We start from the raw sequence: 27,258 nt of genomic DNA, 5'->3' as shown, positions 1-27,258 counted from the left end.
CTTGCTTACTCTGCATTATTTACTGTGCTTGTGGGGGGGATCTCACCAAAGGTTCACATTAGTGTAGACTCTTCACACCAACAATGGTGGCAGAAAGCAGGACATGAGGAAGTGTAGGTAATTAAAGCTCAGGCATGCTGGGTGGTAGCAGAGCAAACAATGAGGAAGGCTGGAGCAGATTTCCACCTCTGGAGCTTCAGGTCAGACTGGGAAGAAGGGAAAGGGGAAGTGTTCCCTGGGGGGTTCGGGCAGTAAAGCAGACACCTCTAAATCACTCCATATGGGAAATCTGTCAGGGAGGGGTACAGGCTTCTTGTTGGGGAGAACTTCCTGTGATCACTGGAGACTCGTGACAATAGTGGGATTGGACCAGTTTAGGTGACAAAAGTGTTTGTGTCCACATCTTTGGTGTTGAACTCAAATACAAACCGATCTTTGCCCCGTGACAAAAGTCCTGCTGTCCTTCACCTTCATGCCACACACCATCCTGCCAAGGAGGTTATGTTTTCACCCCTCTCTGTTTGTTTTTTGGTTGGTTTGTGCTTGTTTGTGAGCAAGATTACACAAAAACAAATAAACTGATTTCCACAAAACTTGGTGAAAGGATGGGACATGGGCCAAGGAAGAATCCATAAAATTTTGGTCAGATCCAGTAATTTTTCATCACTTTCTTCAACATTGAGAGTGTGCAATTTCGTGTGGATCCAAATGAAACATCTGTGTGGTATCATAGGGGTAAATGCTTTTTTCAGCCGCTCGTTGGTAAATGTAACTATACCTATAATGTGTTGCTGAGAAACGTAATGTGGCCCAAGCTATGAGGCCTGTTTTAATTTAAGGGGACTGTTGGGTTATGACGGAGGTCTGCACTCTACTGAGTTCTATTCTATTGATTTTACCTAAAGTCAACACAGCTCACTCTTTCTCTACCACTGTCATGTTGCAGGTGGCTGATGGCCGAGGAAACTGCACCCCTCACAGGAACCCAACACCGTGCACCATCCCCCAGGACAGAGAGAGCATCTTCCACTCCATATTCGCCTTCTTCACCAAATCAGGACGCAAAGTCTTGGTAAAAATGCAGCTCCTCGCTTTGCACTTTGACATTTCAGAGTTCACGGACTGTCACCCCCTGAAGAATTCTTCGTTTCTATTTTTTTTGCAGTACAACATCTGTTTATCACACATCATTCTTTCTCCCACACACCCTCTCCTGCTCTTCCCCTCACTCTCCCTACTCTGTGTTTTTTTTTTTTTAAAGGACTGTGACCGACCTGGAAGAGCGTGTATGACGGTCACCTGCACTCTGGGTCCACAGTTAAAAGAAGAAGCTTTGAGCATAGATATGAAACTTCTGCTTAACACTGAAATTCTTAAGAGGGTAAGAGGCGTGTCACTGGCTTGATACATTTAGTTTTTAGGACATTTAGTTGTGATATCTTAGAGCTACAGTGATCCTACCTCTGTTAACCCACAGGACAGCTCCTCAGTGATCCAGTTTGTGACGAGGGGCAGTGTGCAAGTCAATGACAGGGCAGTGGAGGTGCCAAATGGTCTGTCAGAGGACATTTCTGTGAGTATATCATCAGCCAATGCATCCACCTACACTGACAGCAATAGTACTAATGCTAATTATGCACCCAAATGACTGTGATGTATCTCCAGAGCATCAAAAAGCAGGTTTTACTATGCAAAAAGTATTTGAAGCTGCTCTAATAGATATTTTTTAACAATAACAATGGCTCAGACTATGTGACACATATGTGACTATGTGTAATAAGAGATTTATTACCACATTCTACAGTTACCTTCAGGTCTTATTAACCTTATTGCACTTTTCAGCTCATTTATTTAATTTTATTGTTTTCAGACACTTGCAATGGTTTCATCCACCTCATCACCAACAGCACAACTGTTTAAAGATAGACAGACACTAAAAAACACAATCTGTCAAGCACCAAACAGCACACAGACTAAATCAGATTAGCTGGTGAATAAAGCAGAGCGTTCAGCTGCTTGATGTTTTTCCCGGGAATCGATGAAAACCAGAACAGTAGCTAATAGGACAATAAATATTAGACTTAGTTAGCTCCCTGTCTGTGTTAATTTGCAATTGTTTTCTAACAGGTCCACCATATTGAGTTTTTAAGATTACAATATGTCAACATTACTGTGTCTTAAAGCTGTCCTGGCCAATTCAATACAGATAAATGGAATTGTGCTTTTGCCGCTCTAAACTACACTTAGATTTCACCCTTTGTTACCCTGAATAATACACACAAATTCCTGTGTTCATGGTAACTATTTATTTGGTAGAAAGTGGTTCCATTAAAACTGTTTACTGTGATTATATCTCACAACTTGGCAAAATAAAACTAAATTAAATCCACTAAAGGTAAGTGAGAAATTGTGTTTGTCTAATTTGAGTGAACTGAACCTTTAAACCTTGGATTAAATCAATTACATTGCCATTTTTTTTCTTGGCTAAAGTCACAGGTTAAGACACAGGGCAAAACTGCAGCAGCTGGCAAAACAATTGTGCCTTGCTCAAAGGCACTGTACCAGGGCAGGTTGGGGCTCGGACCTCACCACATCAATAAGCACATATAAGGCATATTTATTTTGTCTATCAGACTGTGGTTAAACATTCCTCGAGCCGCTGATGTGCTTCACTCTGCACAAGGATGTGATTCCAGGGAACAGCTGGGAACTGTGGGTATAATGTATGGTGCCACTTCCATTGGCTGTTTTCGGGGCCCTCAGCTGTGCTCAAGGACAGACCCTGCCCCCACTGTTGTTTGCTGAGTGATTGAATGGCCCAGCAGATCAGATGCGATGATTACACTGAGCACCCAGTGCGCTCTCAGTGGGATCCCATAAGTGATTAGGGTGCTGATCGGGCCCGCAGCTATGCTGACCCTGAGCTCCAGACGGGCCCGGAAAGTTCTGACCTGCTATGAATACATCCAAACCATGCCACTCTCTCAGCACACAATAAGTGTGCTCATTCCACTGACTATATACCTCAGGATCCCTACTGGCTTGAATACACACTGCAAAGTATGATTTGTGGTACCTGCTCGTGTTGCTCTCAGCAAGCCTGCTGATTTTCAGCAGAATAACACGCTCGCCCCTTATCGACCATGACATGTAAACAAACCCACGTAAATCCATACGTATTTGCTGTAAGTGTGCGAGCTGCAAACTTAGCATCACACAGCAGAGTTGAATGAACCTCACTTTCAGCCACACATTCCCAGAATTAACTGATGTCACGTGTTAAATTGGGAAAGTCGGGTGTCAAAGAGCAACGACCGGCAGAGCTTTCATCTTTTTTGATCACGCAAGCACTTTGGCATCCATAACAACGGTTAGATTCCAGCGCTCGGAGGAAGGGGGAGGTGTTAATGTGGGAAAGCATTCAACAGAGATTAATCTTCACTCGGTTTCGTCTTGGCTCGCAGTTGGCGTCTCATGCCACATTTGTGTTCAAAGCCCATGCAGCAGTGCAGTGTGCAGTGCAGCAGTGCAGTTCCTCAGTCTCGGCTAAAAGTGTCCCTCTACTGTTTGCAGTGACATATTATGCAGGCTTGTGAGTAACATTTGTGAGAGTGCACATTATTTACCTTTATTCAAGATCATGAGTGAATTAACACAACTATTCCATGATACTATGTGGAGTTTCCATTCAGTGCAGGATAACCCGTGGTGCTGAGTAATACAATATTTCACTCAAGTCAAACCACTGTTAATTCAATCAGATCAAACTAAGTGGTGACAGTATTTGTTTGGTAAATGACAAATGCACACAAATATCAAACAGCAAAGAACTTTTTTAAAGTAGAAATCCAAAATCAAACATTTGACTGCCATAAAAAAGATATAAATACAAATCAAAGCACTAGTGCTGGAATTTATTGTGTTTATTAAATGACATTGTTGTTGAGTATTACACTATCTATCTAGCTGTCCATGATGGATTTAACTGGAGGTCAGTGTTAACTCATGTCATCGTGGGAAAAGGCCTAAGCAGCTCTTATTTATTATGGAACCAAGCTATTTTTAAAAGTTTCCCAACCTTCCCGATTGGACAAGATAATGCTCAGAAGCAGCTTCAACCAATCATGTTAACGACATCTCTAAACTGAAAAAGGGAGTGGATGATTTATTAGAATGAATTACGCTGATCATATGAATACTTGGCACTGTACTATGAAAGAGTAATGGCCAAGCTTATTAACTGGCTCTATTATGTTAGAATAAATATGTTTTTTTGTGCTGAAAGGTTTTTTCAGTTTCTCTTTCCTCTAGTGTATTATATATGTAGAAATTCCACAAAGTTTAAAAGCTGAAAGACTGCTGTAAATTGAACTCCTCTCCCCCACAGAAAACACTAATCCTGAAGCTTTTAATACACCTCGTCAGTAGTTCAGGCAATACTTCTGTTAGCTAGCCCCCTAATGAAGCCAGGTAAAGTGACAGGGACCAACATTTCCTACTTGCACTGGAACAGTTGACCAATCACAACAGAGTGGATCAGCTTGTCAATCAGAGCAGACTGGGCTTCTTGGGAGGGGGTCCTTAAAGAGACAGGAGGTAAAACCAAGTGATTCAGACAGAGGCTGAAAAGAGGAGCTGCAGCGATGGACAGTATGAAGACAGTGATGAGTGATTAGAGCATGTAAACCTTTTCGAGTAATAACCAAATTAAAATGATAAACCTGAATATGAGCATTACATGTCTCCTGTAACCAAAGTAGTGGAAAAAGTCAAAAATAGATCTGTATGAAAAGTCAAGGGAGTGTCAAAGTCAGCAAGATTCATCCTCTGGAGACCAAGAGTGTACAACATTTTACAGTAATCCATTTGAGATGTTGTGATCCAGTATTTTAACCTGTAACAAAGTGCCATGCTGCCAGAGTAATTAAAGAACATTACTAATAATGTGAATGAAAATATGTGTGTGCTGCTAAGAGATGTTGACACTGGCTGTGTGTTGCATGTGGAACAAAAGTCATCACAGAACCCTTGTCCTGACCCGGGTGTGTTAAAGATTTACTTTGAAGCATGGTATTGTATACAATAAACAAAATTTTGTTTGAATGACGGATCAATTTATTGTGTTCTTTATTGAATAAATTCCATTAGTTTCCTGATGTATGATGGTATTTTCTCTTTACATCTGTTGAATCAAGTCACGAGTTTCGACACCAGCTAAAGCAGACAGAAACAAATGTGTTTTGGTTGTTTGGTTATCGTTGCACTACATTGCATCATTAGCAGCACATGACTTAATGTCCTCTCCTTGTGATGTGTGTGTGTGTCCCTGCCTGCGTGTGTTGTATTTGAGTGTGACTCACTCACTGACCGATGTCTTGTTGTGTTTCAGCTGGTGTTCGAGGCTCTGCACAGTCAGGAGCCAAGGGGTTACGTAGTGGGCTGGATCATTGCCATCAGTCTGCTGGTGGGAATCCTCATCTTTTTGCTGTTAGCTGTGCTACTATGGAAGGTAATGCAACACACGAGCACAGATTCACCCCCACAAAAACCTCAGTCAGAAAACTTACAACGCTGCTTGTTTTTCTGCTAAGAATTTGCTGAAGCTACAACAGTAAATAAGATGCATTTGTCACAAACTTGTGTCACAGCCAGAAGCCCTGTGTGTGACTCCCATCAGACGTCAGCACAGTATACAGTTGTACAGAGACAGCTGGAGGCAAGGGAAGAAGAGAGCCTCGGACCTTTAACAACCGTGAAAGGGACAAATCACAGAGTGGACTATAATTCACACCATGCCACTCACATGAAAGAAGAATCTGAAGGGGAAACGGCAATTACACTGATGTCCAGAGGCCCTGTTAGCACAAAACTCCTTTTCTTTTGCACTGCCTCATTTTCCACTGGGAATACCACAACTAAACCTTGGAATGTTGGTCCTGGGATACGTTCCCCCCCCCGAACCTCGGACCTTGCCAAAATAAACCCCACTTACAAGAGCAGCACATGTCCTGTATTGCTCTTTTCAGGAAATGCCTGAGGAGAGTACAGGTCTGCATCAATAAACTTAGCCAAATGTAGATACAGTAAATGAATGGAGTCGTAGTAAGGGAGACGGCATCCCAGTGTGGCTGCTTTGTTTACATACACACCAAGACTCCACTGGCTCCTCTGTCCCTTCATATCTCCTTTATATTACACTTTGTAAATGCATGTTGTAGGTGTGTTTAATGGAAATCAGAATACAGTATTACATTCCTAGAGAAACAGAACATTTCTACAGGGGAAGGTGTTGAATTGTGTCCATCCATGCAGGAGGTTTTGTATGGTTTAGCCTATTGACTGCTTTACATCACTGCTGGGCATTTATCAAAGCATACCATGCCATGGTGGTTTTAAATTGATTTCCTTTTCCATGTTTGTCATTGCGGGAGAAATCTCAACCTGCATATATTTCTCAATAGGATATTACTCCTAAAGAAAAATATAATCCATCAATGTGAGCTGCTTTAGTTATATTATAGATATGTCATTATTGTAATTATGCAGCTGCAATAAGGCCGTTATAAACAATTTACATTCAGTGTCACTCCTAACAGTAACCTGCTGAAGAACACTGCATTTACAAGATATGGAAAATCAAATACAGAAGACGACTAAGAAAAAAACGTTTTCTGTTCTGCAGCTGAATATCATAAATCGTATGTGCCATAGTGCACCTGAATGCACCATTACAGGGTTTAACAACAGTCCCTTCCAGCACTTACCACACAGTGATCAGTTTACAAAACACATGCATCTTTTCTGTTTTGAGTCCAGAAATGTAATGAAGATATAAATTAATATTTATTTTAAATTTTTTAGGATGTTAAAAGGATGTGTTGTGAGTCTTTGAGAAGCAGTTCCCCCATGATAACATACATTTTACAAAGAGTTTCACACTGTAGCCTGACCAATACAGGACTTTTTAATATAAATCTTAATACACTGGATCAGACAATATATTTTTTATCAAGAATGCATAAATATTTTTGATAAGGATTCCATGAATATGCTTTTCAGAGAGTTTTGATTAAAATATGCTCTAATCCTCCAAAATTCAACGTTATGGGAAATATGCTTGTTTGTTCTCTGTCCAAGAGCTACGTGATTAATATCATTCCCATGTCTGTACAAACAATATTCTAACTCTCTGCAAAAAAGCAATTAAGCATAATGTCAAACTAATCATTTAAATTGAACATATTTACCATTATCAATATGCCTGTGGTAAGTTAATAGTGGGTGATAACATCAGCCAGTAGTTGAGCTCTGGGTTGTACATTATCCAGTTTTGTCTGAAAAAACATTGACCACCTGAAGAGAGGAAAATCTACCCTGACAAGTAATGATACCCTTTGGAAAGTGGTCAGCACTAATGTAATATATATGTGATTTGTAGGTAATAAGGAGGAATATGAAACTGCATGTTTCTTACCCCTGCAGTCAGATCTGACCACAGATACACCTTTACCAACACCACTACTCTTCTCATTCCTTCACAGATGGGTTTCTTCCGTCGGCGCTACAGAGAGATCATCGAGGCTGAGAAGAACAGGAAGGACAGTGATGAGAGCTGGGACTGGATGGAAAAGAATCACTGAAACCTGCACTGGGGGTCCCAGAGGAGCCAAAGCGATTAGGGATTGGGTCGGGAAGGATCCAATAGCACGGGGTCTCGCAGGCCCAGCCGCAACCGTGGCACCGGGCCCTTCAGTCTTCCATATGTGGAAGAGAAGAATATTCTCCATATTTATTTGGAGACTTGACTTATTTTTTTGTGGGTTGGGGTCCAGGAAACAGGCTTCTGAGGTGACATTGTGGCTTACCAGAGGACACTTGCTGCAGAATTCAGCTAATCTCAAAGGAAGGTAACTCCCAGCCAGCGGAGCGTGGCTGTTGATGGAGACCCACATCCGTACGGAGACGGCATGAATACTGGTGGACAACAAAACCCTCAGGGCTGCGTTATATAGCAAATTTATTTTTATACATTCACTTTAAGCCATATTGTATAAAACTGGGCTTTGAGAAGAGCTGGGGTTATGAAGGCCATTATAAACATACTTGCAGTATGTTTTCCTAAAAGCACTGATGTTTGATAAGAATGAATGCCTTGGCTTCTCAGCTTTACTTTTTATGCCAAAGACCTGTCCAGTATAGTATATGATTAGAGTGAAAGATTGTATCTTTTCTGTGCTGTTTCCGGCTTATGGATATCTCTTCTACACATCTGGGCGCCCCTGCCTCCTACAGATCGTCGGACTGAGCTAATTCTCTGTTTTACACCCACGCACACAATGATTGACGCTGTGTCCTGATGTCATCCACCAGTGTTTTTAGAGTTGTCTCATGGCCGCGAAGGCCCAGAGAGAACACCCTCTGAGGTCATTCGGCCCCTGTTCAGGATGCAGTAATCAACAGTCCTCTGTTATTTCTGAGCTCTCCGTTAACACTTTTTATTTCCAATGTTTCCTTTGTTATCCACGGCTGAAAATGCAGCGCGATGGGTTGTAAATTAAACTGCAAAAGGCGCCGTTCACATTTCAAGGTTTGCGACCTTCCATTAGCATTCCATTTGTTCTGGCCGCGCTTTTAACTAAGTTGTTTGTAGGTGTTGAAGTGGATGTAACGTAAAAGGTTTTGGAGCTCAAGCTGCTTTTGCAAAGAACTATTGCTCAGGTATACAGCTGGCTTTTTAGATGGAACCCTAAATGTCCAGACACAAGACCTGATCATGGTTTATTTCTAAAAGAAAAAAAAAAACTTTCCAGACTTCAGCTAAGTCGACTGTTTAATTCGGCCATTATATTATTAGGTCTTGGGCTTTGACGTGAAATATGAGATACATTACTCTCCCCGGCCAGATGAAAGTCTGTGATGGGAGTCCACCTACAGTCATTTTCAGGGGCCCATGGCATGACTAATGCCCTAAAAATAGGTGGGAATGTGCTGCACTCAATCACTACACATAAACGAGCTCTTTGGGGCTCACGGGAAACGTTCATTTTAAGTCAACATGGAGGAATGTCAGCGCCCGAAAAATCTGCCCACCACTAAAGTCCGTGGCTCATCATCGTTCATGGTTGTTATGTGTTTTAAACGTTGGGCTAGATCGTGAATATACATTTGCAGAACACAATGAATTAAAGTTTATATCAAATGTCCCTCAAAAAAGAATATTAACTATTTTATACAGTTAAAGAGCTTTATTTACAAAATAATGAAATGAGAACATAATTTTTTTAATGAAAACCTGCAGTCTCAGGACTTTGGGGTAATTTTGAAGCAGCCCTGAGTCCGATTGAAATGTGCAATGCCAAAGAACAAAAAAAAGTATATTTTAAGACGTCAGTGCTAAGTCACTTTATGGCTCACTATGATTGCTTCACTCTCTATTGTGTTGAATGGATCTTTTACTGATACGATACACTTTATTTCACCGTTTAATTCCACTGGCACAATGGCATATACTGTACACATTCACGTCTTCCCTCTGCATCTGTAAAAGCGATGCCACACTTGTATGCAGAGGAACCGACACTTGACATTTTTGGTAAAATTTTAACTGTGATGGTTATATTTTGTTTTGTTATGTTCGTTTGTTGTCAATGTTAATCTCACCGTTATTTGGGGGTTTGTTCTGAGTATACTACTGTCACTGAATATCATTTCCATTATAGTGTGCTGTATGTTTTTAAAGTCATGTTGGGAGCTGTGTATTTATCTGTTGATAAATTTTAGAGTGAAATTTCATGGCTCCCGTCTGCCGTTTTTTTCTGAAGGTGTGTGGTGCTCTCTACTGGCTGCTCTGCTGTAAATGTAAAGACAATAACAAGAGCATGGAAAACAGCACCATCGTTATAAACCTTCTACCTTCTCAAATATGAGTATTGTCACTGTCATACCATTGTAATTTTACTATAAGTGAGTTTTATACTTTTAGGAATTAGTAAAAGTGGGTCACATTACTGAGCACTAACTACAACAATATAATATATATATATTATAACATTTAATATAATAATTTTTGGAACATCTTTTCTGAACGCAAATTGGGAATTGATTACTAAACTCTAATACCCCCTTTTTCCTTACAAACTTTTTTAGGCAATCCTTTACTAAGATAAACAGTGTTGTTTTAAATAACGTGTTAATCAACAATGCTTCAATCAACTTATGGCAAATATAATTTTGTCTCATTTAAAGCAGTAGTGGGGACATTTCTCGAAACATGATTTCCAAGTCAATTAAACATGTTATAGTGCCTTCTGATTGTGATTTGTGATCAGACACGATGCATCTTTATTACATATCTGTAATAACCGACCCATTTACTCATAGAACATAGAATGTTTGGTAAGACCCAATTCATTGTTCAGTCTACTTTCCCTGAACACCTGCTAAACTGTGAAGTTCATGTCACAAATACAATTTAGGGTTCAATTACAAGTTGAGGCAACATTTCACGTTAAGAAAGATTTACTGTCAAAGCTTTGATGTCCCACTTTTTCTAATCCCACTGTCCTGAATGAGTAACCAGTTAGTTGATGATTAAGGTAAAAGTTGATTGATTTCATAATAATGAAAATAACCCTTAGTTGAAGCTCATGATACACACTTGTAGGGAAGAGCTGTGCCACATTTGTACACATAACAATAGAACAAGGAGAATGCAAAATTTCCTTGGTCAGGTGACAGCAGTTGCTATGAAACACCGTCATCAAGCCCAAGCTCCCCTGTAAAGCACAATGAATTATTAATACAGCTACCACACTGACTGGAGAAGGAAACAAGTGGGGCTGCTCCCATTCCATTGACCGGAGAGTATCACTCTGCTAACTATGTCCTCTTTACTGGATCATGGCTTGATTAGGACGACAGCGGTGGAGCAGGTGGTCGCACCAATCGCGAGTCATTTATGCCATTTGGTGCTGTTGTGTGACAGTGCGGAGGAGCCTGAGCAGTTCAGCCACCTGGAGGAGGCGGCACAGGCTGTGGCTAAAGCTACTGAGAACATGGCAGCAGTGGCCTCCAGGTACTTACAGGGGGACATTTACTGGGGTATTTACTGTGTAACACTGCAGGTGCAACAGATTGTAAAAGTTCCTTTATGACATATAATCTAATTTAAATTACGTAAGAGACTGATTTGTGTGTGTATATTATCAGACCAACACCTGGCTCTTTACTTCCAGGCGAATACGTGAGACAGACGATGAAGTTTTGCAGATGGAGATGTCATCCCTGCTGGAGTCAGTCACTGAGTCTGGAGAGCATGTGCTGCTGGCAGCACAGAAACTCAGCATCCAGCCCAGTTTGGCTGAGCACAGAGAGGAACTCATCACCGCTACACAGAACGTATTCCTGGGAGTAGTCAAAGTATAGTATGACCTTTATTTCTCCTGGTTGAAAAAAGGGAGAAATCTGCAAATGTCTTACCGAATATTCCATATGGAACAATATATTTATCCTGAAATGAACAGGGATATGCAGACAGGAATGGCTGCCCTGTCCAATACCAGACAGTGACTGATTAATAACAATGATGGCTTCCAATAGATTAATCTTCAGCAGCTGCATCTGCTTTACTCACTTTCAAGGTTTCTTGAAATGCAAACGTTTTCCAAATGTTAGCTACTGATTGATGGTTATGTGTGTTGTCAGGTCTGTGTACAGACTGTCTATAATTTATGAAAAGGGATCACATCAACTATTCCTCGTAAACTGGAGAAAGGACACAAGTCTACTGTCCTAAAACTGTCATAAGCTGTTATAACTTAATTTTCAAAATCAAACAGTTTCCTCTTCTCGCTAAATTCTTTGTGGATCTGTTTAAGCACTCGATCATGCACTTGTACTGCACTTTGTAGAGAGGAAGCATGTTATTTGGAACCCACTGTATTTCCAGAGTGTGTAAGATTTTTGAGTTTGTCTGTATAGACATTTTATGTGGGTAAAATCCAGAGAATTTAATACATGCACAACACAGCAGGATGTTTTCTGCACAGAAGGTTCACAACAGCAACAAATCCTTCTATGTGTGTCACCACTTTTTCACATTTGTTTTCTTTTTGTATGTTTTTTTTTTATGACTCACATATTAGAAAGCGTTATCAACCCCCCCACTCACGGTGAGTCCAGCGGGGGATCCCCTGCTGTGTTCACACATCGACTTCTCCTGGATTTCTATATGTATTATAAAGCTAGTTTAAATGTCTAGGTTTCACATTAAGTGAATAAATGATCACTGATATTATGCGTGAAATATGAACAAAACAACAATCGGCCATACTATCGACTGGCTGTGCAGGCACGGCAATGTTTTGTCAAATTTCATTGTCAAACCATGAAACAGTATTGTCAAAACTGTTCACTTAAAGATAAAAATGTCAACCTCATCATGGTGTTAGAGGTATTGCCAAGAGTTTTCCAAAAGTCTTTGTCCTCCGGGGACCCAGAATGTCAATATAATAGAAGTTGAGATAGTTGCAACCAATGGTTGATCAATCCACAGTTTCACGCTGCTCGCATTGATAAGAAAGTATAAGAAACTGTCCAGCAGCAGCAACATATTGACCTCATCTATTTCTCTGCTCATAGGTTCTGTTAGTGGACGATGGTGCGACTGTCAGGAGAGTTGTTGCCGCCGCTGATCGAGTGTTGGAGTGCCTCTCGGAGCTCTGCTCTTCCTCAGACATGAAGTCTCTGCTCAGATCTTTCCAGGTGTTTTCTGAGGCCCTGTTACTCCTGAACAGTCTGACAATAGAGAGAGCACATTCCTTAAAGGATCCTAGACAAACCAAACAGCTTCTTGACTCACTGGAGACTCTAAAGAGGTGCATCTCCATGCTGCAGACGGCCATGTGCACAATCATCAAACACCCAGCAAGTGAACAGGCACAGGAAGCCAAGAGGTACATTCTGGGCAAGGTGCAGAGCACAGTGAGTGACATAATTATAACCCTTAACAGGGAATGTCATATAGGAACACTGGGTCCTGTTGGCTATTACACAGGGAGGAAAACCAGTTTGCTGCAAATACTGGCAAGTTCCTCCCCCTCTTCAATCCGAAGCAGTGGCTTGGACAGCATGGTAAGAGATCTTGTGTTTCACTGTATGCTTGTGGCAAACTCTTCTCGAAGAGAGTTTCAACAAAGAGTAGTCGGTCACTGCCGTCACATCCTGCAGTTCTGGTCTGACATGAAAAGGATTTTTAATTCGTCGGAGAATGATGATGATCGGAGCCTTGAGAATTCCTCAACTTTGTTGGTGCAACAAATACAAATGCTTGACAAAGATTTGATGAGTGCGATTCTCTATCAAGTCTTGGACACATTTCTTACAGCATCTTCAGCACATGAGGAGCAATTAAGTGCAATGAGACAGATCCTTGCTGCAGATTCCTCTACAAAGATGGATCTTAACTTTTTTCAGCCACTAGTGGAGGATTTAATAACCTCCACTGATGGAATAGCACAAGTGGCAAATTTTATCTCAGCTGTGGCCGTTGACGCGAAGAGTTTGGAGAATGTGGAGAACTCACGAGCATGCCTTTCAAGAGTCAGAGCTCGGATTGCACCTCTTTCACTGGAGCTGGCGGATAATTCGATGCAAACCGTTCAAAAGCTTCATGAGGTTTGTCAGAAATGGGAGGAGGAGACCAATCAGCTTCAGGATGCTATATGTGATATAATGGATGTGAGGGAGTTCACTACTATTGCTATTAATGAGATGGTCAATGACCGACATGGATGTGACGAAGCGTACAGAGAGCAGAGCTACAGACTGTTTGATAAAAATGCGACAAACCTCATTTGTCACATGAAGTTGGTGATCCACTCAGTGAGGAGGCACTTGGACACAAGTGATAACCCCATCTACAGGAATGGCCTCCTGGTTCTGCTGAAACAGGTTCAGTCATCTCAGACCAAAGTGGCTGAATCAATCAGGGACATGCTTTTTGGTACCAGTCTAAATGTAGAGGTTTATTCTACCTTTTCAGACAATGTATCCGCAGTCATTCAGCATTTTAAAGTGCTGAGAGAGGGACTGGATGGCCAGCAGCATCCACATCTCCTGAGCCCACTGCGAGAGGGGGCACGTCAGCCTGAAATCCCACAGTTAGATTTACCAGTAAAAGACACCTGTGAACTGAACCTGGATCATATAATAAGAGGATCTCATTCTCCTATTTTGGAGGTTATGGAGAAGGATTCCCATACCGAGCATGAGAAGGAGCAGTCAGATGAGGAAACCATAGAAGCGGAACTGCCTCATAAAAATGACATTGATGATTTAAAGAGCCCAGCTGTCTCCGAAGTACCCAAACTGATCCACAAGCCTAGAGAATTTGACCTTTTGCCCCTCTTGTATGAAGTTGTGACTGTGACTAAAGAGAAAGATGTGACAGTTCTCAACCACGCCTGCACTGGTGTTCTTGAGGTGTCAAATTGTTACGCTAGAGCTGCAAAGGAAGCTCTGGCCATTGTTGATGCGGTTGATTGTCAAACGTTGGAAGGTTTCCGAGCAGAGCTGGTTTCGCTGACGCCGCTGCTCGTCCAGACGGCTCAAGAGACGGCAATGAGCTCAGCAATGAGCACAGAGAGCATCTACAAACACAGCACACAGTTTTCTGACCTTATTAACAACATTAGGAAAGTTTTACTGCCAGTAGCTGGATCCTGGCATCAAGCTGTTTACACAGAGCTGCAAAGAAATCTGCCAACAGGGGCAGCTACTGCTACACAGCAACTGAATGAAGTGATGAATTTATGTGCTGACGTTGTCCAGCTGTTGACATCTTCGGATTTAACCTCACACAGTGACGGCCAAGAAACATTCAGTGTTTTACACAACAAGCTCAACAAAGCCCAGAACAACACAAGGTATCTGGTCGAGTTCTCCGCCTCCATGGATGGACAGGTAGATCAGCTGGAGGGACTCTGTATCCTCTGGGGTCTCTCCATTCAGATTTTGCTAAATTCTCTCGATAAGATTTTGGGAACATCAGCAGCAATTAATCAGCTGAGCCCTCAGAAACAGCTGTCAGCGTTGTCGGAAAGCTCACTTCGTATCCAGGAGGCCGCACGGATCACCAGCCTAAATTGTAGAAGTGCTTTCAAATCAAAACAGTTAACAGGCCACCAGGATGAACTGAAAACGCTGAGTGAGGCCTACGTTGAAGCTGCAGATGAGCTTGACTTCATGCCAAGAGTGATGCAACTTGCAAAATCTGAATTCCTTAAGAGACATCTTTTGATTAAAATTAGAGTCCTTTGTGGTCATTTAAGCAAAGCAAATAGGGATTATGATGCTGCGCTACAAAATATTGTCAGCATTGCTTATTTTGCAGCTAAACACTACAGGGAGAATGACGTAGAAGATACAGGGCAAAGATTTGAAATCGCGTCAGAAGAATTTTTAGAAAATGTAAAGGCTGCGACTAAAAAAGTGGAGGACTGCTTAAACTACATCCAGGACCCACGCACCCGTTCAAATCTGAGGTCTATCAACGACCACTTGTCCTTTCAGGTTTCTGATGTGATCAGCAGGGCAAGGCTCGTGGTAGAGACTCAATACATATGTGACACACTCAGTTTGGAAGTGCAGATACAGTGCTGGTCAGCTAAGGCTCACTATGTGGTGGAGGAGATCAGGAAGCAGGATAGGGTTCACCAAGATGCCAAAGATCACATCAGGACTGGTCTACAGGGCAGAACACCTGAAGACGTGTTGGCTGCAATTCCATCTAAAGTCAAAGAAGTAGAGGTTTCCTCTGACAAGGCAACGGCATCCTGGCTGAAAGGCAACACAAAACGCGTGGATGCTCCAGAAATAAATAGAAACGTGGCAGCTGTTGCCAAATATGAACCTGGATATATGGACAAATTTGTAGGTATATCTAATGATTTACAAGATTTTACAGATTCCTTTATGCCACAATAAATCAAGTCCATATTTTTCTCTACAAGGACGGTGCCGGGTTTGGTGCATTCAAAGCCTCTTCACTGACCTACACCTCCCTGTTTCTAAAACAAGAAAGTAACAGCTGGGATCCCAAGGACAACAGAATCGTCCAGGTGACCAGGAAGATGGCCGACACAATATGTTACATGACTCAGTACTTGAAGCAGAGAGGCCCAATACCAGTAAGAGCCATCAGAGGTCACTTTTTCAGTTTTGTCTTGATATGTGAAGAGACACAGTTTTATGCAATGATTTCTCTTTTCAGAATAAAGAGGGATTTGTCACTGCAGCCAAAGATGTGATCTCAAACTGCCAATCCCTGACTCAATTCATCAGAGTCATTGCCAACCATTGCTTGGACAAACAGTGCACAGTCGAGCTGTCACTCATTGTTGAGCAGATTCTCACCATCACCAACCAGCTCAACATCATCTCCAGGTCAGAAACGTTTAACACAAAGGTCACACTGAAAACAAAATTAGAAAATATTACCGGAATGGCACAAAGTAGAGCGCATATGTCTGCCAAGGCCCAACAGTCTCCTTAAATTTAATCAAGCAGCACCAAATTTCACACACTGATAGACATCAGTTAACTTAATATGTCAGATTTTTTTTCATCAGGATCCATGAAAATGATGAAAATATTGAAAAACAGCCTATATAACAATGTTAAAGGGATAGTTCACCGAAAAAGCATACGTGAATGCAATCAGCGGACATTTAAGCTTAAAACACGGTGTAAATGATCTTGTTTTGAGTTGAACATGAATGGACACTTTGGTGACACCACACAAGCAGTATGGATATGTTTGGGATGGCATGTTATGTTTCTTCTGTTGTTTTATTACGTCTGAAGTGTAAGTCGCCATTGAATTCAATTGTTTCGGATTATGGACTTTTCCTGTGTCTCCTTGTGTTTAGGTTTGTGTTCATTTCTTTCTTTCTGGGTTCTGTCTTTCCTGTCTTTTTTTTTAAGTTTTGCTCCTCGTGAGTTTTCTACTTGACTTCCTGTCGTTGTCTGCATCTGTTCCTCATGTGTTTCACCTGTGTCCAATTAACCCTGCCTCCCCTGTGTATATAAGTCTCTGTGCTGCAGTTTGCCGTCTTACAGCTTGACCGTTCACGTCATTCACCCTTAGATCCTTTGCTTGATTTGTTCTTGTTCCCCAGTGTTTTCCATGTTTTTTCAGTTTAGCCTTTTTGAGTCATTTCCTAGTTTTCAGTGATGTTTGTGGATTTTGTTTTTTAAGAACTTTAGCCTTAATTAAAGGACACATCTCGCTCCTGCATTTTTGGGTCCACCTGCTCATTAAACCCTGACACTATCCCTTTAAAGAAAGTGGGAACAATCCTGAATCTTCGCTAAAATGTAATGGTTTCATTCCAGACAATGTTTTGTGTAAAATGCTCCTTGGCTAAAGTGATAACAAAGAAATGTGATGAATATCCTCATGTTTTAGTGTCAATGCTGTAACACCCGGGTGCAAATCTTCTGATGAGATCCTGGTGAAGAACGCACAGAATCTCCTCCAGACGGTGCTGCGTGGGGTCCATGCTGCTGAGACAGCCTGCATCATAGTAAATTTAGCAGCACAGACATACACTGACAAAACCGTAATGAGCACCTGTCTGTGATTCAGCCCACATTATTTATGTGATGCCCTGTGACTCGTACCCTGAGCTGGCAAAACTGTACAGTTACTCTCTTATTCCAGGGTTTGAAGCAGCCTGAGCCAGACTCGGACGGCGCTGAGGCTACAGCTCTGTGTTTCCAGTGGAAGAGGAATCTGGAGATCCATCGAGCTCAGCAGACCTCGAACCCAAAGACTGATGAGCTGGGTTTGAGGAAGACCTCATCGCACCCTGTAGCACCCAGTCTTGCCCCGCCAGTTAATGTGCAAGATGGCTTCAAAAAGTAGTGCCGGTCTCCAGAAAAACATACTTGGACTGATCAAATTTTTGATTTGACTACTAAACCCTTGCAGCATTTCCACAGAATGCCATGCTCTAATATTGTATTGAAAATGATACATTATAATATTTGGAAATGCAAACTAAAATTAAACATTTCAACTTAATCTGCAAACAAAATTGATGATGTTTTATGTCTTTATTTAAGATAATGATAATAAAATCACTGAAATGTGACGGGCATGTGTGTTGTTACAATATCTGAAAGTATTATTATAACCACCATACTGACAGGAACAAAAATATAACATTATTCATTAAAACACTCCCAAAAAAAACCACACTGTATAAGTGATACAAAATAGGCATTTACATTGTGAAGTATGAAAACGATTAAAAAAAGTAAATAGCTTAGTTTCAGTCGAACTAAAAACACAACTGTAGATCAAAAACAATCTTCCAATTGATATGCCACCATAGGTCTACAACAATCGACCTCTGTAACACACAATACCCCATGTGATAACATTAACTCAAATAAGATCCAAAATAGCCAGAACTTTCAACACATTAAACACATACACACAATACAATTTCACCAGGATAGCACTTTTCTTTCTTTGCTGACGTCTTTTTCTGATTATCTGGTTGTTTGAAGTTAAGGACACAAGCGACTTACAAGCTTGTCAGCAGTGAGCATTTTGAGGAATGACAATGACAAATCAAATTCGGTATCCAATATTAATTCTTCCATTAACTGTCATTACCAGCAAGTCAGAAAAGACCGCAACAGTAATGTCCTCAAAGCATTCAGGCCATTTAAAATGACAATAGTACCAACAATGTACAAAACTTCAAAACGTCAATGTTGTGGAAAATTACACATTTCTTCTGAGCTAAGCAGTCTGAACAAAACATATTGCACAAGGCATTGCACAAAAACTCTGCACGATAGCGTCATTATAGAGAAAAGGGAAAAACTGTAAAAAGGGAGCGGTGAAAAGCAACTGGGGCCCAAGCTTTATCACAATCCTCGTTTATCGTGAAAAATCCCTTCTCGAACAATGTGAACATAAACATGAATACATCATAATATAAAAGTGTCTGGAGATAAATAAGTAATTACAAAAACACCTTTGTTCAGTCGATTACTCTCGTTACCTCTGCATGTAGAGAATGAATGACTGTAATCTACAGGGTTTAATGCCTAGAATAACCCAACGCTTAGTAACCAACATATGGATCAGTCCCGTGGAAACTTTACAACTTCAAATTATTCCTTTTTTTCTGACTGTTTAGAACAAACAAGAATATTCAGAATGATAAAAACACTTTCAAAAACACGCAGCATTAATGTGATTATGTTCAAAGGAACTATACAGTGTCTGTGCACATATCTATCACCATCTCCGTACTGACAAACATGTAGTGCACGAGACAATATGTGATTCTATACAGCATCATTCATATACAGACATAAATAGATTCATGTAAAGCTAAATAAAGATTAATAGACATGTCTCCTCAATGTACAAATTTCACGCAGCTTTTCCATTTCTCCAAAGTCCTCACTGACAGAAAGGAGAAGCAGTGGGGTCGAAGGTCTTGAAGACATCTTTAAGAGTCCTGTCGTCTGCTTCCCCCTCTGGATCCTGCGGTTTCTGTTCCTCCTTCAAAGCCGCTACCTCCTTGTCCTGCTGCTGATCTTTGTTCGGCTGCTCCTTTTCCTCCTCCTCCACTTTCTCCTCCTTCAGCTCTGCCTCTTCTTGTGCTCCAGTAGTGCCCTGTGCTGCTTGCTTGGCCTGTCTGGGGTCAGTGTACTGGGGTCGGATCAGTCCGGCAAGAGCCTGGATGGGGAGATTATGAACCGCAGGGGGTTTGACAGGTGAGGCAGGAGCCACTGCAGGAGAAGGGGAGGGCGGAGGCAGATCTGAGGCAGTGTCTGTGCTTTTGACCTCTTCAAAAGAGCCGCTGTGTTGGGTCGGTGAGAGTGACTGAGGCACAGTATTGTCTCTCTTAGCAGGATGTTTCAGAATCCCTGCTTTTTTAGGAGGCTCTGCCTGTTCCTTCTGGGCCTGCTCTGTTTGAGCACGAGGATCATACAGGCTGATGCCCCCAAGGATTGTGGTCGGACTCTCCAACCCTCCACCACTGGATGCCAGACGAGGTGCGTATGGCGGCAGCTTCTCTGGCTCTGGCTTGGCTCGAGCGGCTTGAGGAGAGGAGTTGGCTTTTTGTAGCCTTGGGTCCACACCCCCTCCCAACGAGGAGGGCTCTTTCTGAACCAGCAGCTTGGAGTCCAGACTTCCTGTACGCTTGAGTCTGGGGTCTAGACTCTTTTGCTGGCGTGGGTCAATGGGTCTCTCTGTGGGGAATCGAGACTCTAAAGATCCAGAGGGCAAGCGGTTCATACGTTCCTTCAAACGTGCAGCTATCAGCCTGGGGTCAGAAAGCGGAGGGCTGGATACTGGGGGATGGTCGGGCATTTTGGTTCGGTTCATCTGAGCGTCAGCGATGAGGGGTGGCAGAGGGAGGTTGATGGAGTGCTCCTGTTTGGGGATCAGGGACGGGATGAGGTCCTCAGGGGCCCACACCACGGTCTGAGCGAAGGCCGGCCGCTGGAGAAGAATGTCCACCCGGATGTGGCTAAACTGCTTTAACTGGCAACGAGGGTCCCGCAGCACCACGCTGGGGCCGGCTTCAAGAGGGATGAGAACAGCTCTGTCCCTGAGCTCCCTCTCTCCCTCGTCATCCTCCTCTCCTGTAGGAGGCTTCTGAGGAACAAGGTTGCTCTGCTGGCGATAGGGACTTTTCTCCACTGGCCTTATCTTCCTGGGGTCTCTGGAGAGCCGGGCATCTGCAGCTCCATCCGACTCCTTTTTCACATCGGGAGGTCGCTGTCGAGGGTCCGTCTTCACACGCGGGTCACAGGGTGGGGCCCTCTCTTTTACAAGCCGAGGGTCGCCCGGTACCGGGACCGCAGCCTGGGGAAGCTTGGACTGAGACTGCTGCATCTCACTCTGCTTTTTCAGAGATTTAAGGATGGCAGCAAGACAGCTCCCATCCTCCTCATCGCTCGAGTACCAGTTTGTAGTTTCATCTGCGAAGATAGACATCATATTTAAATGTTTCTTTCAGTTCACTTTTGTAAATTATTATGAGGTATTTGGATATTTTTCACAGGTCGTCTGACTTATTTCTAAGTTGTTGTTTTTTTTGCACACAGGCGCTTACCTCTGTTTGTGTTGTTATCATCCTGAACCTCTGCTCTCTGTGGGTCATTCCCCTGTTGCTGTGTCAGGTGTAAAAAGATGGCTTTCTGCACTGCTGGTGGTAAAGACTGCAACTGGGACTCTGCACCAATCTGTTGCTGGAGGTTCTTAATGAAGGCCAGACCAGGGTCTACTGTGTTGAAAAAAAGAATTCTTTGTAATTTCAGTGATAGTTAACCAGCAAATTTACGTCTTAGACAATTTTTTTGTCTTCTTTATTTTGGCAGTCTACATGCTGCACCTTTTTCTGTGTGGCATTATGATGCACATTGAACTTCTAAGCATTGGGAACAACGTGCAACAGGAATTTGTTTCTTTGTATTATACAAGACGCAACACAGGGAAGGCAGCAAGGTTTCTGAAACATTGGTCATGATCGCTTCCGACAAGTTTGTGACGTCGAACATGACTTACCAGGGAAAAAATAACAGGCAAACTGTGTCAATATATCCACTTTATATAAAAAGAGGTATAACACTGACCTCCTTGTTGACCCATGGCCTGGTTCTGGAGGAAGCTGCCAAAGAGGTCTACTGGGTTCTGACCCATCGATGGAAATGGGAAGTGATTTTGCAGCATCTGTAGATCTGGTATCGGAGGGAACGGAGGCCTCTGCATATTCATCTGAGGATTGATATTAGGTCGGTTTCCGTGGAAGGGTGGCGGTTGAAAAGGAAATCCGGGGGGAGGGTGCTGACCTGGCGGGCTCTGTGGCAATGGAGGTCCCGTGGGGTGACCCATGGCACCAGGTGAACCAGGGGGAGGAATAGAAGGAGCAGTGGAACCCGAAGGCCCCATATCTCCACTCTGCGTGTCCTCTGAGCCACCACTAAACGGATTGGTGCCATCTTCTTGGTTCTGGGAGTAGTTTGATCCACTGGAAAATAAAAGTTCCAAATTAGGTTGAGGATAAGATCCAAGCACTGTATAGTTTACAGATTATAAATTACAGATTATTTTAGTTACCTGACAATTTTTTGCACCAAGTCGACAGTAGGTTGGACATTGATTTCAAACAGGGAGGGGATCTTCTTCCCAGCTTGGCCGGAGGCTCCATCTGTGGGACTGCTCTGACCAGGAGTGGGCAGCAACCCCACCCCAGGAGGAGGCTTTGGAAGCGGGGCGATACCCTGCTTTCTCAGATCCTCTAGCTCCAGTTCGTCCTCACGGGCATTCTCCTCTTCAGTGTTAATTATCTGATGAATAAGTCAGAAAGCAGATATAAGATAGATGTTAACCAGAGTAAAAAAAATTAAAAATAAAATACCAACCTTATCAAGCAACTCCTGGGTCACATCATTCAGCTCCTCGTGGGAGAATTTGCAGTTGTCGCCTTGATAACATTTGGCTCCTGTGTGAAAGAACTTGCACGGGTATTCATGTGCAAACACTGGTTAAGGAACACGACTAATTAAAAGTTGTAATGAGATCTCTGTTAATTGTGCAACACATACAAATGTAATTAAAAACCCGTGTTGTCAGTAGTGAAGGATATTGTGCATGTAAATGCAGTTATCTCCTTTGCTGCAGTATCCTTGGAGGTAAAATTTACACAGTTCCTTTTTCTTATCTGGCACGACGAGCTCGTGTTCAAACTTGCACTGTTCCCCCTGGATAAAGACAAAAGGATTTTTATCTTTCAATTAAAAGAGTTGGAATCTTTTCCAGATATTTTGCTGTAAATCTGCTTACGACTTGCTAACATTAGTTCTACTGTACCTTGATGCATCGGCCCTCCAGGAAATACTTGCAGATGTATCGACCATTGTGTTCGACTGTGTGCTGACTGATGAACTCCTTGCTCATTATTGGTCGTTTCTTTTGAAAACCAGAACAATTTTTTCCTTCCTGTGACACAAAAGAAACAAAAGGATTAGTCAATAATTTTTTCTAATAACTCTACTTAATAGTAGAAATTATTTAATATCTACAGTCAAACAAAAGCTTTCTGAATTTTGACTGTTTTCAACAAAATGCATATTACATTGAGATGCAGACACTAAAAAAAGGACTTTAGCTTGATTCTCCACATGTACCGTAGAAAACACTATGTAAGTGCAATCCATTCACCACAATTAGAGATATAATACACATCTGGTTTAGTTTTCAGAGGCATATTTACCATTTCTTCCATTCCCGGATCGCATCCTCGACCTCGCCCACGTCCGCCCCAGGGTTTTCCCTTCAGCTTCTTGTTCTTGTTGAGCATCCCACGTCCTCTGCCTGGTCCGCTCCCTCTGCCTCTTCCCCTCTGCCCAACTGAAAATGACAGTGTGAAGTAAGTGATCATCAGTCAGATGAGTGACTATATGAGCTATGACAAAGGAAAAAGCCTCCATACACTGTTGTTTCATCCCCCTCATGCCTCCTCTCCTCATCTGGTCTTTAGCATAGCGCCCCCTTCCCTGACTTGGGGAATCTTTGGACTGCTGATACTCGGACATGCCGTCGTCGTAATCGCCCTCCTCTTCATCATATTCATCACTGTAGTCACTGTACTTGTCAAAATCACTGCTCTTGTGCGGCGGGGACTTCTGCGAGTTGCCGTGGCTTCCTTTTGAGTCCCGTCCATGCTGGAAAAGAGAATAAATGTCACACAATAACGCTCATATGAATATGAAGTGTCAGCAGGCCTGTGGAGCTGAAGTCACCTGAGAGGGCAGGCAGTCAGGCTCGCGGTTAGATCCCTGGCTCTTCCTGCTTTTAGGCCTTTCTGGTCGGTCGTAGTCGGAGTCATAACTGTCGGAGCTGGAGCTGCTGGAGGGGGAGTGGTGCTGAGGAGAGGGCACAACATCACAGTGAATTTTCATTTAATTCATATTCATGTGTTACAACAAGTATAATGGAATCGTACTTTCTGTCGGTCACGTCTCCTCCTCTTCGACCTCCTCTTCTCTTTGGTCTTTTTGTATCTTTTCCTGGAGTGCCTGTGTGTCTTTTCTTCTTTTTCTTTAACTCGCTCTTTTTCTTTATCTTCGTTCACCTCTGTAGCCTCTTTGTTTTCTTCTTCAATCCCAATCCCTTCATCATCTATTTCTCCATCTTCTAGTTCCCCATCCTCTCTAGAAAGAAAACAGGTCAGTACAATGAGTCCAGCGATAGGGATTTATATGCTGTATTTTTTCAGCCTCAGACGTTATTAAAATGTTTTTTACATGAGCAAAACAGATGAGACTGCTGTAATAAATTGATAAGAAATAAAAAATCGTGATGTCTTTTCCCTTCAGTTGGAACAAAGAACCAAACATCATGCCAGACAGTTTGAAAAACGCCCTAAGCCTTTCCTGAACTAAAACCATCATATTAATAATTCAAGGCAGTCTTTATTTCCAGTGTACAGTTATTTTGTGAAAACTAAATTAAATTCTACCTCAGGTTGAAAACCATCAATAAAAACCTCTTATTTCACTGAGCAGGGTTATTTGCCTTTCACACAAAACCAACCTGCTGTCAGAAACTAGTAAAATAGGATTTCAGCCCATGTATCCATACTTTTTTTGATATGAAATGTTTAAAAAACATAATTTCCAATAATTGATCTACAATCAACCCAAAGCTGCATTTAAGAAACATCATGGAGGAAAACGGTCTGGCCACTACTTTTTTTTTTAATACGTTTTCCCATTTCAGGCTAAATTGTATAAAGTTAGTTGGCTCGAACAATAAAGCTTGGCAGGTACCAGAGAAACAAATTCACTTGGGCCAAATTTAACATCAATCTGATTGAAATATATAAAATTGAAATGAACTCACACTGTGTTATAGCAGATGGCCAATACAGATTAAGTCGTGTAAGAGTATATCCTGAAGAGTGTGTTTAAAGTACAATTTCCGATCAAAGTATGATAGTGGTATTGTTTTCATAACATGTAACGTCAGCTGCTTGAAAAATACAGAGCGGGCAGGAAAAGTTAAACTAAATCCCTATGAAATAGGAAAAGTATGTCCACCCGCTGATCTGTCCTCGGACACTGGTGCAGCTCAGGCTTCAACCTGGCACTTCACCAGCCCCAGCAACCACGACACTGTAACTACACTTCTTCACTTTAAGTCCAGTTCAAGCAGCACAGTCCTTGAAACAGCTGCCAACTTAAACCATTTGATAATAAAGGAAATATGGCATAAAACTACCCTGTACAAACTCCTTGCCTGAATTCAATTCAATTGTATTTGTATAGCGCCAAATCATAATATACATTATCTCAAGGCACTTTACATTAAAGGTCAACAACTTAAAAAATGTTTATAGAGAAACCCAACAGTTCCCACAATGAGCAGGCACTTTGGTGACTGTGGAGAGGAAGAACTCCTGAAGGCCCTGTTGAAACTCTACATGACGTTTCTTGCCCAATTTAAGGACATAAATCACAGGTCTAAATCTCTGAGAGTAACAGGTGTCCAGGATGAGGCATGTCAAATAAACCATCAACCGTTTTGTTCCCCAAGACCAACACTAAACCACCTGATTCTATCTCTTTGGTAAAGTCAGTGCTCCACCTGATGTAGTCTTGCTCTTGGACTTCCCTGTGAGGCACACGGCCCTAAACCCAGCCAGAGGTGCATGACCTCAACCCTATATGACCCCTGTCCCAGCAGTACCGCCGTGTGGCCACTAGGCACATTTACACAGTTTCCTGCAGATGCCCACAATCACCCAAAAAACACATAAAATGAACTCTGCCGTCTTGCATGGAAATGATTGTGAATGTCGACATGGTGATACGAAATCCAGCCTATTTGGACAGCATTATTTAGAATGCACCAAAGAGCCATGCAAAGATTGTTTTCTCTTTTTGAAAAGGGGGGAGAAAACCGTGGAAATGTCTGTGCCCGGAAATGAACGGTGAAAAGAAGAAAACAGTAACACTCGTCTCAACACACCACCCCCCGATTCTTCTTCTTCAGTTGAAGTCAATGAAAACAACTAGTGCAGCCGTAAAGCTTGGAAAGTCCTGTTACAGGATTACAGACTAGTCACAAGCACGCACGGTCCTGAACCCAACCAGAGGAAGGCTACATAATCTCAACCTTGCATGACCCCTGTCTCAGCAGTACCGCCGTGTGTCCGCTAGGGAATGGGGGAGGGGGGGTTGACAATGCGAGGATGGGCGTGGCACCTCCATCATTTTTGCACATTTGCAGTTTCCTGCAGATGGCAACGATGACGCCCACGATCACACAAACAACACAGAAGATGAGGTCTGCGAATGATCATGACTGTCGACACGGTGATGGGGGGGTGGAGAAACAACCAAGGATGTTTTGGACAAGATCGTTTAAACTGCACCAAAGAGGCATGCAAAGATGAAGGTTTTGGTCTTTCTGGTGGGGGAGAAAATGTCTCTGAACCCTGCAGTCACTGAATAAGAGAAGAAAACAGGCAGCACAAGCACGTAGAGCCACAGCACTGAAACGCACAGATGAGCGTAATTGAACAATTGCACAAGAAGGTTACTCGACCTTTCATCCCCTGCAAGCTCAGAGTCTGTCATGTTTTTGTCAAGGACAGGGGCTGGGGGACTGGAGACAAGGCTCACACAGGCCATTGGACAGCGGATCTGCCTCCCCCTCGCTCCGGTGACAGAGAGGGAGACTGTGAGAGATGCTGGAAGATGTCAGACTGGAGAAAAACTCACGGTGTTACACGTCTCCAACAGAGACAGTGAACGGACACCGTCCTCTCTCATGTCAATGACGTTTTAACTCAGCGAGCAGCGCCGCTCGGCTAATGTCCCGTCGGTAGACAGCTGCCATGATGGAGGGATAGAGGAGGCACAGACAGGAGTGTGGCCCTGCTCGTTGGTTCTCTGCATCCTCACGGCTTTTCTCAACAGGGACGCCATCATTATTTCAAAATGGCTTCTGAGTTCTGCGGCACATTTCCTCGCGCGTGTATTCCTCCGTGTTTTTTATAGTCCGATGCGGATCTATCTAACTTGGACACAGCGAGTCCTCCTCGCTGATTGGTCAGACGCGGCTCGGAGGGGGAGGGGGTGGAGACAGCCGCAATTGTCATTGGTTCAAAGCGACGTCAGTAACTTTCAACATCTGCAACAAGGAAGCGTACG

The 27,258-nt window shown here is 42.6% G+C and overlaps 2 protein-coding genes and 1 non-coding gene across 4 annotated transcripts in view; 2 read left to right on the top strand and 1 right to left on the bottom strand.

Moving 5' to 3' along the window:
• itga9 (integrin, alpha 9) overlaps positions 1-9,921 on the top strand; it is a 53,132-nt gene extending 43,211 nt beyond the window's left edge. The window contains exons 24-28 of the mRNA XM_035172651.2: positions 947-1,072; positions 1,262-1,381; positions 1,478-1,573; positions 5,390-5,509; positions 7,542-9,921. Coding sequence (XP_035028542.1) covers positions 947-1,072; positions 1,262-1,381; positions 1,478-1,573; positions 5,390-5,509; positions 7,542-7,640 — 561 coding nt within the window. The 3' untranslated portion in view covers positions 7,641-9,921. The remainder of the gene's footprint in view (positions 1-946; positions 1,073-1,261; positions 1,382-1,477; positions 1,574-5,389; positions 5,510-7,541) is intronic.
• A 7,003-nt stretch (positions 9,922-16,924) lies between these two features.
• LOC118119149 lies at positions 16,925-18,102 on the top strand. Its single transcript, XR_007034762.1, has 3 exons — positions 16,925-17,376; positions 17,468-17,585; positions 17,723-18,102. It is a non-coding gene; the product is annotated as an uncharacterized LOC118119149 (transcript).
• LOC118119282 (zinc finger CCCH domain-containing protein 6) lies at positions 18,103-27,121 on the bottom strand. Of its 2 annotated transcripts, none has more exons than XM_047342420.1 (12): positions 26,651-27,121; positions 24,045-24,252; positions 23,842-23,964; positions 23,532-23,763; positions 23,313-23,449; positions 22,910-23,038; positions 22,686-22,800; positions 22,462-22,571; positions 22,157-22,386; positions 21,673-22,067; positions 21,153-21,320; positions 18,103-21,018 (listed from the first exon to the last, which is right to left on the bottom strand). In XM_047342420.1, exons 1-12 carry the CDS (start codon positions 26,734-26,736, stop codon positions 19,487-19,489), a joined length of 3,465 nt encoding a protein of 1,154 aa, XP_047198376.1. In that variant the 5' UTR covers positions 26,737-27,121; the 3' UTR covers positions 18,103-19,486. The 2 variants fall into 2 exon arrangements, with proteins under 2 accessions (XP_047198376.1, XP_035029002.1); XM_035173111.2 differs by having other exon boundaries at positions 21,153-21,323; positions 26,651-27,120.
• Positions 27,122-27,258: the final 137 nt, after the last annotated feature.

This window comes from Hippoglossus stenolepis, chromosome 12 (assembly GCF_022539355.2).
Source record: "Hippoglossus stenolepis isolate QCI-W04-F060 chromosome 12, HSTE1.2, whole genome shotgun sequence".
In the NCBI taxonomy this organism is placed as follows: domain Eukaryota; kingdom Metazoa; phylum Chordata; class Actinopteri; order Pleuronectiformes; family Pleuronectidae; genus Hippoglossus; species Hippoglossus stenolepis.
The sequence above is the reverse complement of the archived record's forward strand: the minus strand, read 5'-3'. Positions and strand labels throughout refer to the sequence as shown.